We start from the raw sequence: 20,359 nt of genomic DNA on the forward strand, positions 1-20,359 counted from the left end.
GTTATGAGCTATACGGATTTCATATTACTTTTGGGTATGCACTTTGTTATGTGGTGTATGTTAAGGAAATGATTTTTGCTACAATCGGCTATTTGATTATAAGAATTATTTGGAATGTTTGACCAAACTCATGAGGCAACCTACAATTTGTTTTGTTTGGCTTGGAACGTTCCTAAATGCTCATTCCGAATCGTCGAGCTTGACTCATTCCGAATCGTCGAGTATTTACTTTTGAATTATTTGTTGGAACGTTCCATCCGGCTCATTCTGAATCGTCGAGCCTAACTCATTCCGAATTGTCGAGTCTTTTTAGATCATTATACCGATAATGGCCTATGCCACAAGGTATAATGGTGGGTGTAGGTTGCCAATGAGTCATGGGTTAAAGAATGATTTGAGCTTTGAAAGTATTGTGTTATGAAATAATGTTGATGCCCGTGTAGCTAAAGCTAAAGTTGCTATTTTGAAGAACCTGTGTATGGTATGATAGAATTATATGACTTCGATACAGTTTGAAGATCGTGATTTGCACCTATTAATTAATATAAAGCTTATTGTCTTTTATTAAGGTTACTTGATCCGGGGTTGATGAGAGTATCACTTACTGGCATTAGCTCATTATTTGTATTTTTTCCTCATGTTTTAGAATAGTTAAGGACATGTGAATAGCATGAGCACAAGTGGTGAGGTCTCGAAGGTGACTTTTGAAACTAGGAGACTTAGTCCTAGTATTGGAGCTTATCATGGATTTTTTTGCTTGTGTGGGATAATAGCTTTGCCCCATTTATATTTCTGGTAAACCATTGTGCTTGATTTTGGTGATTGTGATGCATTTTGGACATACTACTATTGATTGTAAATATTTAATAGTGGTGAATTGATTAGTGTTTTTGGAAGAACTAGTTCTTTGTTGTGGAATTGTTATGTATTCAAGTGTTGTTATGAAGGTTTCGAGAGGTATGTATGGTTAGGCTTCGTATTGTTACAGGTTTTCACGTAACGATACGGCCGGGTCATGTCCTAGAAGTGGGGCGTGACACTATAGTATCCTTTACGGAGCTCCGCTACAGCCGTTTCTTTTACTTAATGAAGTGACGGCGTCCACTGTATAACAACTGGGGAATGAGAAGCCTAAGCCACAGTTATTAGTAATAGCTCATGTACTAAATGAGTCGTAGACTTTCTTTGGACCCTAATAACCATGATTGTTTTGTGCATTGAATCGAGTGGCATCAATAAGAGGTAATAGTAATTCTAGAGTTAATTCCACCAAAGGTCCCTTGTCTTTGGAAGCAATTTCAAATTTAGTTCCACACTATTGTTTTTGCAATTTAACATCGCAGACTATTATTTTTTGGACACTTTTAATCATTCTCATGACTTTAATATTTTTTTGACAAAAAATAATAGTCTGCGATGTTAAATGGCAAAAAACAATAATGTAGAACTAAATTTGGAATTGCTTCCAAAGACAAGGGACTTTGGTGGAATTAACTCTAGAATTATTATTACCTCTTATTGATGCCACTCGATTTATTACCTCAAAGACAAGGGCATTTTTATCTTTTTATATTTTTCTTTTGTTATTTTGTCGGTTTAGTTGGTTTAGAACTTTAGGTAACCTTTGATTTTTAGTGACCATATTTTTCAACCAGTTTTTAGTGAAGTTATAAACCATTAAAACCTGTTGAAATTGAAAAATAACAAAAAAAATATAAAGAGATAAAAATATCTTTACTAAAAATAGGAAAAGCCATGAGAAGGACTAAAAATGTTCACAAAATAATAGTCTTGGATGTTAAATGACAAAAACGATAATCTGAGACTAAATTTAGAAGTTTCACCAAAGAGAAAGGAGCCTGGTAGTATTAACTCATAATTCGAATACAATCCAAGTTTGACATAGGTGCATTTGTCATTTGTTAACAAGAGAGTTTTTGTTTTTTTTTTTTTTTGGTGATATAAAAATAGAGATTTTATTTATTTGTAGATTTCTCCCAGTTAGAAAAGGAGAATGAAAAATTAAAGAAATACATAACTGGAGAAAATAAAAATTAAAAACTTTAAATAATAATAGTAATAGTCCAGCACAAAAATTATATTTTTTTTTCTTTTCTCCTCACACTAAATTCCACTTCATGCATATTGGGTGGTTGGTGGCCTGGTGGGACGGAGAAAGAGGAATCAATTTCAATTCATGAAATTGACGAAATTGTAATTCTATTGTATTACAATTCTTTCTAATTAAACAATGTAGTTTTTACCATGTTAGAATTCCATTGTAAATAAATTACAATTCATGCAAATCAAATATTCCATTAAGAATAAGAAAGTATAGCGGATATAAGGATAGCCTCATAACCAAAAGCTTTCCTATTTAAAGTTACTGTATCTTTGACTGCCATGCATTTAAATAAGACAAAAAATAGATTACAATACAATATGTGTCGGAATTCAACAACTATGTGAGCTGAGAAGCTAAATCGAGTGTTCAGTCTTCAGGTATGCTTGTGACGGTGGCTGACTTTTGGCCTCAGACTTGAAACATATAAGTGAGCAGAGCCTATTATATTGCACCGCCATCATCTATCACCAATCATCTAGATACCTACCCTCCTCCAAATTGTCAAATTGCAGTTCACAGATATCAAATCTTATCGCTGATACTATACAGATGAAGAAGAAGAAGATCGATAATCATAATTTATTTTTCCTTCTTATTTTCAAAACATTAGTCTCTAAAAGCTCTATTACTTTTAAAAGTGAATTATATTATCATCATATTTATAAATTCAACAATATTTTTTAAAAAATTATTACAATTTAATGTTACTTTTAAAATAATATAACACGTAAAATTATTTTAAAAGAAATAAATAACCAAAATCGGCCAAAAACCTTATGGTCAAACGATAAGAAGTGACTCTCGGTAGGTGATGGGTTTGAGTCTTAATGGGGCGATATTGACTATTATTATTATTATTATTATTATCATTATTATTATTATTATTATTATTATTATTATTATTATTATTATATGGGGTAAATGCCATGTCAAACTTTTTACCGATGGGGATAGCCTAACACCCTCCCCATTAGTCAATTTTGCACAATTTTTTATGTGTTTTTTGACATGGTGGAGGAGAGAGAGGGGAAGGGTATGCCCTGCAAATGAGGATTTTTTGCAGACTTTGGTGCGCCCCACCCCCCACCCCCCTGTGTGAGAAAGAACTGCGCCTCATGCACATGAGGCGCAGTCCTCGCGCAAATTATCTTTTAATTTATTTTTCAGCTTTATATTTTGTTTTGTTTTTTCCCTTTTTTTTTCTCCACTCCATTTTCTCTTTTCTAATTACACTTACAGAAACTACTCAAAAATCATACCAAAATTTTAACTATTGAGAAAGGCCTAAGGATGTAAAATCAATAGTTACATTAGATTAAAGAAAATTTTAATTAGGTTTATATATAAAAATTAAAAGCACATAGGTCTAGGCATAAAGATGTGTGTCACTTATCCTTATATTTATGGATGAGTAAATTTCATTTTTAGTCATCGATTATAATGACATTGTCATATTTAATTTTACTCTTTTAATTTTATCACATTGTACCATTGACTTTCATTTGTTTACCACAATTAGTGTCATTTCTTTAAAAAAAATGTTATTCAATTCCATCATTTAATAAATATGGTTAATATGCAATTTAATCATTCAATTTAAAAAGTTTACAATGAGAGAAATTACATGTTGGAGCAACATGCTTGAATGATAAAGTTACATGTTAGACATTTTTATTAAATAGTTATTGAAATGAATAAAATTTTAAACAGAGGACGGTAAACAAATAAAAGCCAAAGATATAATGTGAAAAATTAATAAAAAAGAACTAAATGTGACAATGTCACAATAGTGACATGAAAGAAAGAGACAGGCAAGAGAGAAGAGGGACAAAAAAAGGCTGACAACAAAAAAATAAAAAAACAAAAAACAAAAAAAGTATAGTTACGCGCCTACCTACCGCGTGCAGTGGGCGTTGCAGTGCACCATACACACAAGCTGCATGATTTTTTATCTCCATTTTCCCATAGCTGCGGGTACCAAAAAAATTATTTGTAGGAAAAAAAACTCACTTAAAACCCATCCCCCATTAGCAAAAAAAAACGGAATAAGGGCCAAATTGGCCACTGAACGTAACGCGAAAGTGCAATCAGGCCACCCAACCAAAAAAACGTTCAATTACATCACTCAACAATGCAAATCCGTTCGATTTCACCTATTAGCCGGTTTTCACCCCTTGTTTCCGGTTAAGTGCTTACCTGGTCGATTACATGGCAATATTTCATTGTCTTCTTATATTTTCCTTGGTCAAACCTTCCACATGTAAGCAAAACAACTTAGCCCTACCAAATTTCCCGACGTGTTGAGAGGATGCATGGTGGCTGCGATTGCACCGACGCTTAAAAGATCCAAGAGAATGATAGGGAAATAAATGGAATTGGGCAACAAAATCAAGGAATGAAGTTGCTTTGCTATTGTCCTTGTCCGGCGGTCTCGCGATTTCTTGAATTACGCCGATGTTTTGATTGAAGAGACCCGCGATTTCTTCCGCTACATCGTTCCGACCGACGACGTTAGCGGGGATAACATCAAGGCCCAAACCATCTAGATCTACCCCGGCGTTACTAAGATTGTAATATGAGGGGACGACCTAGTGGAGCTCGACTTGTGGCGGTTTCAGCTCCCCGGGTCGACTCTCCCTGGGATGGCCATCGCGACGTTTAGCGACGGCGAATTGGTGGTCACCGTGCTTAAAGGGCCGCACGAAGAAGACGGTGAGGACGGCGAGGACGGCGATATTTGAGCTGAGGTCCTTGTTTTTGTACAGTAATTCTTCAATAAAACAAACCTGCGGCCATGGAGACATGGAGTTGACGAGAGAGCAGAGACTAGAAATTCAGAACCCAGACTGGGAATCGATGAGAGCAGAGAGGCTGCAACGTCAAGAAATGGTTCGGAAGGGAGGTGTACAAAAGGGTGTTTGCTTCTGTATATTCCGGCTTCAGAATGGTACCAGTAATGGCTGTTGCTTCTTCATTTTTCTACTCAGATTTTGCACATGTTTTTGTGAATATTGATGGGTTCTGGTTTTGGAGCCCGAAAATATAACATGAATTTTTGCACAAGTTGTCGCCATTGATTCCATAACTTGGAGACGCTCAGCTCTCACAATGCAATCGCTCTCACAATGTAGTTTTGCACTTTTGCTTACAAGTGGAAGGTTTGACCAAGGAAAATATAAGAAGACAATGAAACATTGCCATGTAATCGGCCAGGTAAGCAATTAACCGGAAACAAAGGGTGAAAACCGGCTAGCAGGTGAAATCGAACGGATTTGCGCTGTTGAGTGATGTAATTGAACATTTTTTTGGTTGGGTGGCCTGATTGCACTTTCGCGTTACGTTCAGTGGCCAATTTGGCCCTTATTCCAAAAAAAAAAAAAAACCCACCCCTCAAATTTTTATTATGAAAAAACTTCTTCAAAAATCACAAATGTGGTTGTTCTAAGCATTTTCTTATAACAAAACTTGGAATAAAAATTTAGGAAGATGAAGGCTTACTAGAGAGTGTTCCAAGACAATATAGATAAAATCGAAAGATATAATTGATTAACAAAGGTGATTAATTGGTAAAGGCATACAATACTATAATGCACATGAGAAACGATATCTATCAATTAAACAGATCATCCAAATATCTACAAAGAGCAACAATATTGGCAACCTCCAAGCCATATAAAGATACTAGACTCTACACAAATAATATACATATTGATGGAAGTGGTATAGTGAGGTGTGGATCTATAACAGGGTATCCTTACACCAAATATCGTTCTCACAAAGGTTGACAATAAGAGTTGAGTAGTTTGGTCCTCAAGCACAAGGTACAATCTCCACTAGGAAATCTATGCCATGCAAATAGTTGAAAGTGCAATAATTGAAGCAAATAGAGAGAATAGATAATTACAATTAAGGGAAAACACAAGGGGAATATGAAGTTCAACTAGGGGGTTAGAGCCATGGTCGAATTAGGAAGAAGGGAGAAATTCAATTGATTAGATTAAGGATGTCATATGAACTAGAAAAAAAGACTTTCTCAAGGTCATTCCACACCCTTAGATCAATGAAGGGCATTCTCAAATATCATAAATGGCTAAGGGGTATTTTATCAAAAACTTGGTGTCCTAGACATCTCATACTTCCCTTTTCTCAAAGGTGGAATATGATTGATCAACCCCTCAAGCCTAGATTAGGTTGATCAACGTCATCAAATCAAGTCTCATCTCCTTAATCAACCAATTTAAGATCACATTTTCCCAAAATCCTAGTCTACATTCCTATCACCCTTCTAGAAATCTACTCACACATATTAAGGAATAAAAATACAAGGAATTTAACAATAAAAGCACAATCCATCATAAGCAATAGGATAATAAAACAATAAGATCACATCATAATACAAAAGTGGAAGAGAATGTATAATCTTGCAATTGTAAAGTGGAACTAATAAGTATATAAAGTTAAGAGTGTTTGAAATTTTAAAAGGGAAAAAGAGCTCTAAAGCTAGACTAAAGGAAAATCTAAAAAGAACAAAAGCTTCTTTGAATACCCTCCCCTTTTTTGGTTCCTGGATTTCCGTGAATTACCGTGCTCATTACATGCGTAACTCGCCTCGTAACGTCGGGGTGCTGGGCATTTTAATGACCCGATCACAGTCGTGACGAGGGATACGTGATAGTTCTTTGAAGAAGCCCGAGAGATTTTGATATAAATAGGAGAAAATTAGAGTGTTAGGGTGTTGGATCATTTGTATATCTTTTACATTTCATTTGTATCTCTCTAGCTACTTAAGAACACTGTACTTTGAAGAAGAATCTAGGTTGAAAGAAGTCTTGACAACACTCCCAAAACATTGAAGCTTTTGGATTACTTTTGTAGATTGGATTCAATTTTAGATTGCAGTGTGGTAATCTTTCATTTTCTCATTTCAATTTCATGTTTTGCTTCAATTCAATTTGTGTTCAATTTGCTATCATGAGTGGCTAGGAAATCTTAGGGATTTACTTGTGAATTCATTGCAATATGCTAGTGTGGAATTGAATTGTTGATTAGGATTTGTGGATTGTGATTATTGTGTGCCTTCATGTTGGAAGTGGAAGCATGTATTGTGTCTTGTGAGTTAGGGCCCAACTCTATAGATGATTTAGGATCCTTCATCCTAGGCAAGGGTAAGGTACGTAGCCCCATTTCGACTTGTTTTTCCCGCCTTAGATGTAAACCTCACTTGAAGTCCAATAATTGCTATCCACAAATCCTATCTAAGACACTAGAAACATGTTGCAATGAATGAACAATTCTATTCCCGTTCTTTTACAAAATCATTCTTCAATTTGTGTTAATACTTTGCTCTCTTTACTATTGAATCATGTGCACTATTCTTGTAACACCCCGTAAATTCGTTCAAGCCTTGAGACCGGTAATCGTTTCTGCCGGATGATTCATTTGATTTAATTGGGCTTAGTCTTTCCAATTGATATGTATATATATATTTCTCGAACCCGGAATTAATTATTCTATTCACAAGCCCAGTTTTTTATTTAATCCTTGTAAGGGATTTATTCTAATTTGGATCCTTACAATTCTTATAAGTAAGAGTATTTAGATGATGGCCCAATTCCTTATGCTAATATATATATTGTCTACATTTAATTCCTAATGTTATGGGCTTTTTCCTAATTCTATGTATTCATCTATTTAAGAGATGAATTGTTTGGCCCAATGATTATTCTTGTACATAGAATTGTGATATATATATATATATATGTATAAAGATTTGAGCCCATTCCATTATTAAATCTTCCACCCTAATATATACATATATGTATATATGTATTATGATATATATATATTCAAGACTTAGCACTTTCTAGAGATTTCTCTCTCTCTCCCTACCCATTCACGCCACTTTCATCTTCTTCTCCTTCAAAGATTGGTCTCCATTTCACCTTCAATATTCAAGTCAAGATTGCTCTTTTAGGATTGTTGGGGCTTGGGTAAGTATCTATCTCTAAGAGTATGCCTTGCATCATGTAGTTTTCATAATCTTTATACAAGTTCTTATGTTGTTCTTTTGGGGATCTTTTGGGGAAAAGATGATCAAAGTGGAGGTGAAGCTTTGTGAAGAAGTTTGAGAGTTCTTGGGTGGAGTGTGCTTCAAGAGGTAACCATCATGTCCACTAAAACCTATTTTACACTCTCAGAGGTAACCATCATGTCCACTAAAACCTATTTTACACTCTCAATCTATGATATTATTTGGTGTAAAACCTATTTTACACTCTCAATCTATGATATTATTTGGTGTGATTGGAATCCTGCACTCTCAATCTATGATATTATTTGGTGTGATTGGAATCCTGATGATTTCTTTGCTGATATTATTTGGTGTGATTGGAATCCTGATGATTTCTTTGCAGTAAGCCTATTTGTTGTTGTCTATAAAGTCATTCTTGATGGATTATGAACTTGTGTTCTTGATCCTTTGCTTATTGATGTTTATGGATATTTATTGGTATGGATTCCTTGTTTATTTGGCTTCTGGGAGTTATAATCTGAGTAATCTGATCCTATTTTTTGTATTCTGATCTGAACATTTGTGTATTCTGTTTGAGTCTGTAATCTGAGGTTGGGTTTGCCCTTGCGGAGTACCCCAGCAGTATAATGTGTCCCGCTGGAGTCTTCCGTAAGTGGCTCACGGTGAGGGTTGGCGGAAGAGGGTGGTCCGCTGAGGTGTTCCGCCTTCTCCTTGCGGAGGGGTGCAGCGGAGGGCAGTGTTCCGCTGGGCTGTTCCGTCAGGCTACTGGGAGTTCTGTCCCAGTGAGCTATTCTGTGATCTGTTTGTTTGATTGTTTCCCCTTTTGTTCTGAATCTTGTTGGAGTATTTTGTTAGGTATTTTACCATGTCTTTGGAGTATTTATTCCTACCTCTTGGTCCATCTTTTGAATCTCTTGCTTTGTTGAATCCTTGATTATATTATCTGGGAGTTGGTTTGTGTTCATATCTGAGATGAACACTCTGAGTGGTTGTTGTTGGGCTGAGGTTGAGGTTGGATAGGGATGGTGGATCTTTGAGTATCTCTGTGTATTATTGAGGCATTATTTGTCATTTGTGTATATGAGCATTATTTGCCATTTGTGTATATGAGCATTATTTGCCATTTGTGTATATGGGCGTTATTTGCCATTCGAGTAGTTGAGGAATATTTGCCTCTATGTATTTGGGCACCATTTGCCTTCGTGTATTTGGGCATCATTTGCCTCTATGTATTTGGGCACCATTTGCCTTTATGATTCGGATATTATTTACCTCCGTGAACTGAGTTTGGGATTTAATGATTGGTATGAGGATTGGTGTTGGTTGGAGGGTAAGGGTTGGTCTTATCCTTAGGTTGAGGTCTATTTGGTCTCTTTACTTGATTCTTGAGTTATGTCATATCTCGTTGGTTGTTGATTATTCTTGGATGTATTCTTGTTGATCGTTGCTTTAAGTATGCTATTGTATCCTTGATTCTGTTGTTGATATTCTGTTGATATCTTGTTGTCTTGTACAATTCACTTGAATATTGGTATTGTTGAGAAGTCTTGGTTTATCCTTTATTCAGCGTGTTGTTGTTGAGTATCCGATTTTCAAGTATTGAACAGTTCGTTGGTGTTTATATTCTATATGGGTGTGTAAACCTATTTACAACTTATTATATATCTATATTTCCTTGCGGGTGTGAGTGGTGGTTGCTTAGCAGTCTTTTGCTAATGGTTTCTTGTATGTTTTCCAGGAATGCAATAAGTCTAAGCGAGAGCACGCTAGAGCTTATCTATATGAGGCAGCTTAGACATAGTTTTGTTGTTTTAGACTTTATGTTTGGGCCTGTGTGCTAGTGTTGAGACTATATGTACTCTTGTTTAGATTTCAGATGTTTTAGACATGTTTGAGGATTTATTATCTATGCAGTTCAGTTCTTTTGGTTAGCTTGTGCATCTAGGCCGTGTTTTTCTTACCTAGATGTGGCATGATACCCCTTTAGGTTTTTAATCGCTTCCGCTATGTATGTTGATAGTTGAGATAGGCAGCTTTTGTGTTAAAGTTTAGCTATCTCGGCTTGTGAAAAGTTGGGGTGTCACAATTCTTTTCTGTGAATCTTGTATACGAAAATCTTAGGTTGACTCTTTAACTCATCGCATATCAACATGTACATGTTGTCATCCATTGAGAATGACATCCCAGGAATCTTTATTCCTATCATCCACTCACCACAAAAACACATTTGTATGTCAATTGTGCACGGGATCGTTGCGGTGGGCGTGATTTATATAGAGCCCAAAAGTGTTGACTTTTCGGGAAGCTAGCTTAGAGTTTAGTTTTCAAACTTTTAGTCATCTCAAAATCTCTCCTAATCTAGAGAGAGAAACTAGTTCTAGGGTTAAGTAATTTGACAAACTACTTTGATCTTGGAGCTAGTTCCTCTTGATTGATTTGGAGCATTTGTTGATTGATTTTTACATTTGAGTTGAAGCTTGGTATTCTCTACACTTTTTCCATTTCAATTTCACTTTCATCTTCATTCATTGCTTCAATTTGATGTGCTTTCAATTGAAAACAATGAGTGGCTAGAAAGTTCTAAGGGACTGGATTAGTATTTACTATTTACTTGTATGGTGATATTATGGTTAGGAATTATTGATTGGAATTGTGTTTGTGTTTATTGATTGATTTCATGATGGAAGTGAGAGATTTGGTTATATCTTTGGAGTTGTTAGGGCCCAATTTCATGGATGATCTAGGACTTAGCATGCTTGACAAGAGACTGCTAGCATACTAGAGCTTAAATCTCACTTGCATTTTCTACCTTAGATCTTAGAGAGCAAAGTCTAGAATGAGGTGTAAGCATGCTTGATAAAATGTCTCATAGGTATAACAAATTCACTCAAGTGCTCTATTACGCCATATAGGCCATCGAGACCTAAAATGGCTATGGCAATAGCAATCACCTCACTTGAAATCCAATAAACACAATCATGCAATTTTTAGCTTAGACACTAGAAGCACCATCGCAAGGAAATGCTAATCCATACCCCATTTCATCTCAATTGCTTAGTTTACTTGTTTGAATACTTGTTTACTCTTGATACCTAAACACTTGATTCTTGCTACTCTTCACACAATGATTGCACACACCTTGGATCTTGTACTTGAAGGGTTCTAGTCCTTCTTTTGACTTGCTACACATCAACGCGTCCAAATTTGTCATCCTTTGAGAACAACATTCCTGAGAAACCACCTTTCCCAACCTACTTTCCATCCACCGCAAACTCACAACTCTATCAGTATTTCAATGAAAGGTGAAAACCGCAAAGTGGTCACGTACTCAAAAGGTACATCTAGACTGTAAGATGAACTGAGAGGTTACTTGCCTAGGCCATACCTTAAAGTCGCGAACCAAAAGGTTTCAGACTGAAAGGTCACTTTCCCGAAGTTTTGACCAAAAAGTTACGTATTGGAAAGTTAATTTCCAAGTGGTTACATACAGAAAAGTCGAATTCACTTCTTGGATCGTACGTCCGAGAAGTTAACTCTAAGGGGGTGTATTCAATCATGACTTTTGTAGATTTTTAAAAACTTTTAAAATGATAGATTTTAATAAACTTTTATTGACTTTCATAGAGTCGTTCAAAACTTTTTAAAACTTTGTAAGACTCTATAAAAGTCTGTATAAAAAACTTGCATAAACTTTATCAACTTTTTTATTTTAAAAAGTCTACAAAAGTCATTAAAATTCTAAATTAAATACATCCTTACAAACTTTCATAAGCAATTCATAACAATATTAAACACTAAAATTTATAGTTATAGAATTGTTCAAATAAAATATTTAAAAATATAATTACTTTTTCTTGAGAAATTAATATTTAAAAAAATATAATTACTAGTTGCATAAAATAAAAAAAATTAATAATATATATAAAAATTATATATACTACAAGCAAAGAACTATTATTTGCAATAACAATATGAGACTGCTAACAACAACAAAGTGCTTCTCTTTGTAGCCTCAAATTGCTATTGTGAACAATAGTTCACTATTCGTAATAGCATGTTGTTAAAAAGAAAAAAGAAAAAATATATTACGAATAAACATATGAATATTATGAAACATTTAGTAAAAGTTGACGGTGATAGATAAAAAAAATTTACTATGTTCATGTATTTAGGAGAAAAAGTTTAGAAGTTAGGGATAAACAGTTCATAGAAAAAAAAATCAAAATATACAAGCAACAATGAAATAAAAATAATACTCCCTCTGTCCCATTTTACCTGTCCTATTTACTATTCATTGGTCAAACCAACTCTTCCTTCTTTGCTTATTTTCTTTAGTAAGTTTTTTATTATTTTTAAATTTATTTTTTTTGTGTTTAATAGTACTTTTAATATAGTTTCTAAATATATAAATTTTATAGATTAATGCTAAACTTAATAATATGAAAAATTGAATTAAAAATTACTTCAGTCAAGCCTCGTTAAACGAACCAGACAACCATTTTGGGACGGAGGTAGTATTATTTTGAATTTTTAGAGGAAGATTGTAAAGTTTAGGAGAGAGAAAAAAATTGATAGAGTTTAGGTATGTAGAAAATATAGGATAATGAAGAAAAAATAATTTATTGAATTTAGGTATAAGGTTTATAAAGTTTAAAATTTTAAATAAGGAGAAAAAAAATAGAGTTTAAATAGAGAGAGAGAAAAAAAAAACCTTCAGTGTTGGTAGAAAGAAAATTTTGAAATCTTGGGATTGAGGGTTGGATTTCTAACTATTTATATTTGAGAAGGAAAAGTATATAAAAGTCTACAGAAGTTCTAAAATTAAAAAGTCCTTACAAATTCATAATTTTTTGAATACCACATGACTTTTAAAGATTTTTTAAAAGTTTTAATTGAATACCACATGACTTTTAAAAACTCATTAAAAATCTTGATCGAATGCAGCATGACTTTTAAATACTCTCTAAAAGTTTGAATTGAATACATCCAAACTTTTAAAGTTTATAAAAGTCTTTAAAATTCTATTAAAGTCATGATTGAATACACCCCCCTAAGTACTTTATTAAAAAAATTAATATTTTTATTTTCTAATTCAAATGGTTTTATTTTGAGAATCAATTTCTCAATAACCCATTAACCTTTTTGAGCGTACAATATATCGATTTTTTCGTCTTACTTCGAAAAATCCGAAGCCAGTTAGACCCAACCCAAATTGAGAGTGAACCTACATATATTTATACAACAAAATAACTACTTAAAATGTTATTTTTGCTAAAAAAAATTCCAACAATAGTAATAGTAGAAGAAATGTGGAAGTGTTCAAACGAATTTGCATGGTAGCTTGGGTAGTTGATCAAACTAGAGGAAGGAGAGGGCAGAGACACTTGTAAACTACCTCCTTCCCATTAGTGTTGCTAGACGTTTTACGTTCTCATGTTTCAAATTGAAGGACTAAAATAGGTAGAGATTTAATAGTATAAACTATTGAACATTTGAACAGAATTGAAAGTTAGGAATTAAAATAATAAATTAGTATAGTCAGTTGAGTAACTTATTAAATAATCTCATTCAACTATATATATATGTCAAATAGTATCTAAAAACATAATAAATGTGAATGAAGGTTATGCCCCTCATTTATGTCCGTTTTTTTCCGTTAAATTTTTTTTGTACGTTATGCTATAAAAGCTGTACTACATAATATTTTGGACAAATATACCCCTACCATTATAACTTCCGTTATCTTTTCCACTATTGTTACTATGCATGCACATGCATCCACCATATATTTTCATATTTTCTTATCTTCAATAATAATAATAATAATAATAATAATAATAATATGCACATTAAATATTCAAGTTATATGTTAGTTATTTTTTAAAATAAATATCCAATTTATAAAAATATTTTACATTATTATTATTATTATATTAAAATTTAAATAAATTTAAAATTATTATACAAAATACTAATATTGGACACCTATTTTTTGCGCATCGCGCATAAGAAAAACTAGTAGTACAATAAGTTTAAATATAAAACAATATTGTCCAAGTAGAATATCCCTAATTGTACGCAAAGGTTTAACATGAGATACTAATAATTTACGTAATTAAATTCGTCAATATTCGTTAGCGTGATGAGTTGTAATGAAATAATAATAATAATTTTTTGAGAATAAAAAAATAATATTATTAATTCACCTACTTTTTCTGGTTTACCATTTATTTCCAGGCTCCAGCTCTTGCCTTTTAAGCACGCCTTTTTCCATTTCTCAATTTTCTTCATTTCCTTTTCTCTCACCCTACCTATCAACACAGATCCATTCTTCAATATGCATAAATAATCGTATACTGTTTTCTGTACGTGGAGATCTAAGTTTAAGATTTATAGTTTGTTCAGGACGAGATCAGAGCTTTGATTGGATGGAAATGGTGGAGAAGAAGTTGAAGACGGAGACGGAGGCGTCTCCGTCGCAGATGGTCACCGGAAGGAGGACGCACGTGTCGTCTGCGCCTCCCAACTGCACGGCGGCGTTGAATACCGTAACCCCTTGTGCCGCCTGCAAGCTTTTGAGGAGACGATGTGTGGAAGAATGCCCTTTTTCTCCTTATTTTTCCCCTCATGAGCCCCACAAGTTCGCCGCCGTTCACAAAGTCTTTGGTGCCAGCAATGTCTCCAAGCTCCTCCTGGTAATCACGGCTTTTTTTTTTTTTTTTAGTATTACTGACTCTGTTACAATGTAGTATCTGTTCATAGCTACATTCTCAACCTAATGAAGCACAAAGAGTCAACAATTGCGTCCACTCCACTGAGGCTCGAACCCACTACCATCATCCACGTGGGAGTAATCATGCCTTTTTAAATTTTAAAACTTTTTTTTTTTTTTGGGAAATTCTACCATGCCATCCATGTCAAGCTGTACCTTTTTCACCGGCTATAGTATATGCCATAACCTTAAAATATACATTGTTACATGTTTTTATTTGCCACCAGTAATTTGAAGGTGAGCATGAAATAAACCTCTTCTTTTAAGTTTAATCGTCTAAACACTTAACTTGCCTCCCACTGAGATTAAACTTATAACCTTAGCTTGTTGTTACCGAGTTAACTTCCTTACTAACTAGGATTAAGGCTTAATATTTTTGTTTAAATATATAAAATTCAGGTCAGTTTAAAATAGAAATGTAGTACTTAATATTGAAAAATGTAATACCAATAAAAAATAAAGTGTACTTACATTGTAATACTTTTAAGAATAAAAAATATAATACTTTTAAATCACATTTTCTAAGTATTATATCTCCTGTTTTATTTTATCTATCATACTTACTATATATTGGTCAAAATGATTTTTTTTTTATTTCTATTAGCATTTTCTTATAAATATTAGATTTGATATTTTGTATTTAATAGTACTTTTAATATAGTTTTAAGTACTCCCTCCGTCTCATTTTATGTGTTTGATTCGATTAATGAGGCTTTTATTTTTAAATCATTTTTTCATAATATTAAGTTTAGTATTAATATACAAAATTTATATATTTAGAAACTACACTAAAAGTACTATTAAACACAAAAAATTAAATTTAAAAATAAGTAAAAAATACTAAAGAAAATATACAAAGAAGAAAGAGTTGGTTTGACTCATGAATAGTAAAAGTAAGACATATAAAATAAGATAAATGGAGTATATAAATTTTATATACTAATTCAAAACTTAATATTATGAAAATTTAAACTGTAAATAACTTCAGTCAAATCTTGTTAATTGAACTGTACACATAAAATTATACCAGAGGAGTATATTTTTATTTTGACCCAACTCATGTGATGGTTTTACTCAAGTTTTTGCTTATAAAATTTGTGGGTGTATGTGCAGGAGGTTCCGGTGAGGCAAAGAGCAGACGCGGCCAACAGTTTGGTGTACGAAGCGAACGTGAGGCTGAGAGATCCGGTGTACGGCTGCATGGGTGCCATTTCGGCTTTGCAGCAACAGCTTCAGTTCTTACAGTCTGAGCTTAACTCTGTGAAGGCTCAACTTCTGAGATACAAGTATAGACAAGTGGTCACTATCACATCCTCCGCTCAAACGCCGCCGCCCGCTTTAATGAACTCCATGGCCGTATCCGTGGCGGAGCCGCCACAAGCTCCTCCCCACTCTTCTCCGCCTTTGTTTACAACCTCTTCTAACATGGCCAGCTTTAGTACTGTCATACAAAATAATAACAACATTTCCTTTTTTCAATGATTATATTCATAGTAATTGGTATTCAAAAAAAATATTCATAGTAATAGAGGGCAACTATTTTTTGTGAGCCTCAAAATATATCTTCATATATAATAAGTTATATATATATTGAAATGTTAAGTGCAGTTCCATTTAAATAATCCTATTTGATTCACTGAGATTTAAAAAACCTATTTTGCAGGAAGTAGATGTAAACGAGGCCGGATTGTAAATTGAGATACAATACATTTATCTTTTATTTTAATTAGTACAATATTAAATATTGAAATCGATGATGATACCCAAATCTTCTTTTCCATGACAAGTAATATACTCCCACTATTTCATTTTGCATGTATGATATATTACTCAAACTAACTCTATCTTCATTACTTTTTTTTAGTGATTTTTAATTATTTAATTTTTTTTAATAGTAGTTTTAATGTAAGTTTTAAATACATAATTTTTATTTACTAATATTAAATTTAATATTATAAAAAATTGAATTAAAAATAATGTCAGCCAATTCTTGTTAACCAAATAAGACAAACAAAATAGGACGAAAGAAGTATATATGTATGTAGAGTAAACTCCGGTCAAGTTGGTATGCCAATTTATTAGTTAAGTACAATGTTTTAAATTTGAATTGTCGGTTATTTATTCACTTTTTTTTTTTCATTTTTAAAGTTTGAGCAAGTCAACTGCAGATAATTTATATTGATTTTTTTTTTGTTAGGGTCAAAGTCCAGATTTTCTTGTAAATAAAAACATTTATATTAATTTTAAATTTTTTTTTTGTTGGTTAGGGTCATAAGTGCACATTTTCTTGTAAATCAACGAAATATATGTGTCCGTATGAGCAACTCAACTGGTCACATGGTAAAGTTTGAGAGAAGAGACCAGGGATTGAGTCTCAGAGTTGAGTTACCATGATATACATCATATCAAAAGTTTTGTAGGACCGGGGCGTGGGGGTCCTTTTGGGTTGGAAATTCAACCTTTTGGGAGGAGAAGACATATATGTGTTTCTTTAATTTGGGTTAACTATTTCTTAACTTGATTGGGTTGGGAGAACTTTTGGTTTGTTCATTTTACTTAATTCCGAAATCTCACGAGTCAAACAAAGGATCCGAGCAGAAAAAGAAGACTTTGGGATCTAAAATAAAGAAGGAAAGGCGTCTACCCTAACCTAGTCTCAATCTCGATCTGGAGATGATGAGTCGGGTACATATTTATAATATATAGATTGAAGAATAATTGTACGTGCAAAAGTATTACAATTCATGTAAATCGTCGTCGTATTTAATTGGTTTACGCCAAACACATTCAATTAAAAAAATAACATTACTTAAAGTAAGGAGTTAATTCTATTTCTTGTCCTAGATTTATAAGTAGTAATTCACTTTAAAAAAAAAATTCAAAACATCTCCTTTAGTTATAGTATTATTTTAACATAGTTCTCCATCAACAAAACCGTTTAAATTCCGTAAAATATAAGGGTATCTTTGTCTTTTAATAACCTTTATGTCGTCTTCTTCCTCTTTGTTCCCGTCTTCAGCTGCAAATAATATCAAAAAACAATCGTTTGGCCATGTTCCCCCAGTAGTTAAAAGAAATCAAGTTATGGTGGAATAAATGGTGATGACTGCTGATGGGTGATAGAGAGTCAGATGCTCAGGAAGAGAAGATGGCAGGCGTGGGTGATTAAAGGGGCAAACTCACCAAAGCTCGGTCATGGGAAAGAATCAACCCAAAGGAGTAGGCCGACCGATCGAAAGGCTGTCGGCGCTAATGGGTGAATGAGTGGAAGCGATTACATGAGAAGAAGATGGGTAAAAGGTGGAGAAGGACGGTCGATCGATGACCGGTCGGCGGAATAAATCAAGATGTTTCATTGCAATTGAGTGAAAATACTCATGAAAGATAGTAAGTGTTGAACCAAGGAAGCTGGCCGAAATGAGTCGAACTTGGTCAGCCTCAAGCCAGACCCTGTTGAGCCAAACGTGAAGGTCAAGTCGATTAAGCGGCTGGAGTAGGGAAAAGCTCGGACGAGACAAATTAGGCAGTTTTCTAAGGCGAAGGATATCAAGCGCGGATCTAGTGGGAAGGAAAAAGAAAGTAGATCAAAAGACTTTAGAAAGTTGAATCAAATGTAATTAGGAAAGAAATCACCAACATTTATGGTAGTTTAGGGTTACCATGTGGAGATCAACCCACCCCTCTTTGTATAAATAGGAGTATTGGACTTCAAAAAAGGCTAAGGACTTCATAATACTAGAGCAAGTCGAAACACTGCTTCAATTCCAGTGCAATACTTAGATTATTTTCTGGTCGTGTTGGCTCGCCATTCGACCCTTCCGTGGTTGATAAAACCAACATTGATGCCGTCTGCGGGGATTGATACAAAAGGCTGTGTCGTTCTAAGTTGACTAAGGGAGGCAGAGATACGTAACAATGGTGACAACGACGAGCCGTTAAGGAAGGACCCAACCACAGGTGCAAGTTAATGTGACCGCTGGTCAAACTATTTCTTAAGGGCGGGACCTACGAGAGCAGTTTACCCCACCACAATTCTCGTGACTTGCAAGAGCAACTTAGCCGTTAGAACTCTCGCGAGCAAGGCGAGCGTGGGTGTGAGAATGCTCCAATGGATGAAGAAGGTCGAGTGGTGGAGGTACCTCCACCCCCTCAGCTGCCCACACCGGCCGTGCCGGGAATCCCGGATTTAATGAATCGGTTGTTGGACTTATACGAGTGTGAGTTTGTCGCTCGCGTGGTGAATGTTCCGACAAGAGTAGCTCAAGTTTTGCCTCAAGGTCTTGTGCCGCAAATGCCTCAGGTACAGCCATCTCGGTCGATTCGACCAGAAGAGCTTGAATGGTCGGCAAGTTCTCATCGGCCCCCGACCCTATCAAGTTCAGGATCAGAAACCACTCGTCGGTCTGCTTTGGATAGGTTGGGCAATCAGGGAGAACCGGGTGCTAGAAATCCAGGTGTGCATGAAACATGTATAGAAAACACTCCGAATGAGCCTAGAAATATGTGTAAGAGAAGATATGATGCGGTCCAAAGATGAGTTAAAGAGCTCTCCGTTAACGAGAGTAGTGCGGAATCCCAGGCTGCCCGTGGACGGGTGCCAGACGAAGTCGTCATACTGGCCAAAGAGCTTCAGGACTGAAAAGAAAAGTGGAGGGGAAGAAGACTAGTACTTGAGCTTTCTTGAAAGCCTGCTCCTCTCGAGAGATAATGGCCTATAAGATCCCGACAAAGTTAAAGCTGCCCGAGAATTTGATAAATGATGGGACGGGCGATCCCAAAGAGCTTCTAATAAGTTTTCAGGCTCGGATGCAAATACTTGGAGCGGAGGAGCCTTTGATGTGCAAAGCCCTCCTTATCACGTTAATTGGGGCAGCCTAAAGGTGGTGTATGGATCTACCTGATTACTCAGTGAACAGCTTTGAGGAGTTGGTGGAACTCTTTTTGACCAACTATGCAGCTAATTTATGACCCAAGAAAAACTTCATGTACTTGTCAGGATGACCCAAGATAAACTTCATGTACTTGTCAGGAATAAAGTAGGACCCTAATGAGCCTCTTAGGTCGTTCTTGACTAAATGAAAAAAAGAGGTTCAGTAAGTGGACGGCTTATAGGATAACACGTTGCTGGTCTTATTCATGGACTCTTTGAGGTTGAGAAAACTCTACAACAACCTGCATAACGATTGGCTGACTTCCTATGCTAACGCCATCTAGAGAGCCAACCGACATGCTGATATGGAGGATGCGTTCAAAGAGAAAAGGATACAAGAGAGGATTTCTCGGCCCAAGAAACCACGAATTGATGAAACCCGAGGAGGAAGATTTGACAAAAGTCGAATTGGCCCACCAGAAGTGGGTCAGAACCCTGAAAGATCGGGTATTCCACCATTTCGACAACAGCTGCCCGTCGTGTAAGAGGTACAAGCTTTAC

At 34.8% G+C, this 20,359-nt stretch overlaps 1 protein-coding gene across 1 annotated transcript; it reads left to right on the top strand.

Moving 5' to 3' along the window:
• Positions 1–14,463: 14,463 nt before the first annotated feature.
• LOC116024303 (LOB domain-containing protein 15-like) lies at positions 14,464–16,410 on the top strand. Its single transcript, XM_031265194.1, has 2 exons — positions 14,464–14,851; positions 16,042–16,410. Exons 1-2 carry the CDS (start codon positions 14,585–14,587, stop codon positions 16,408–16,410), a joined length of 636 nt encoding a protein of 211 aa, XP_031121054.1. The 5' UTR covers positions 14,464–14,584.
• Positions 16,411–20,359: the final 3,949 nt, after the last annotated feature.

The sequence above is a fragment of the Ipomoea triloba genome, chromosome 7 (genome assembly GCF_003576645.1).
Source record: "Ipomoea triloba cultivar NCNSP0323 chromosome 7, ASM357664v1".
Taxonomy (NCBI): domain Eukaryota; kingdom Viridiplantae; phylum Streptophyta; class Magnoliopsida; order Solanales; family Convolvulaceae; genus Ipomoea; species Ipomoea triloba.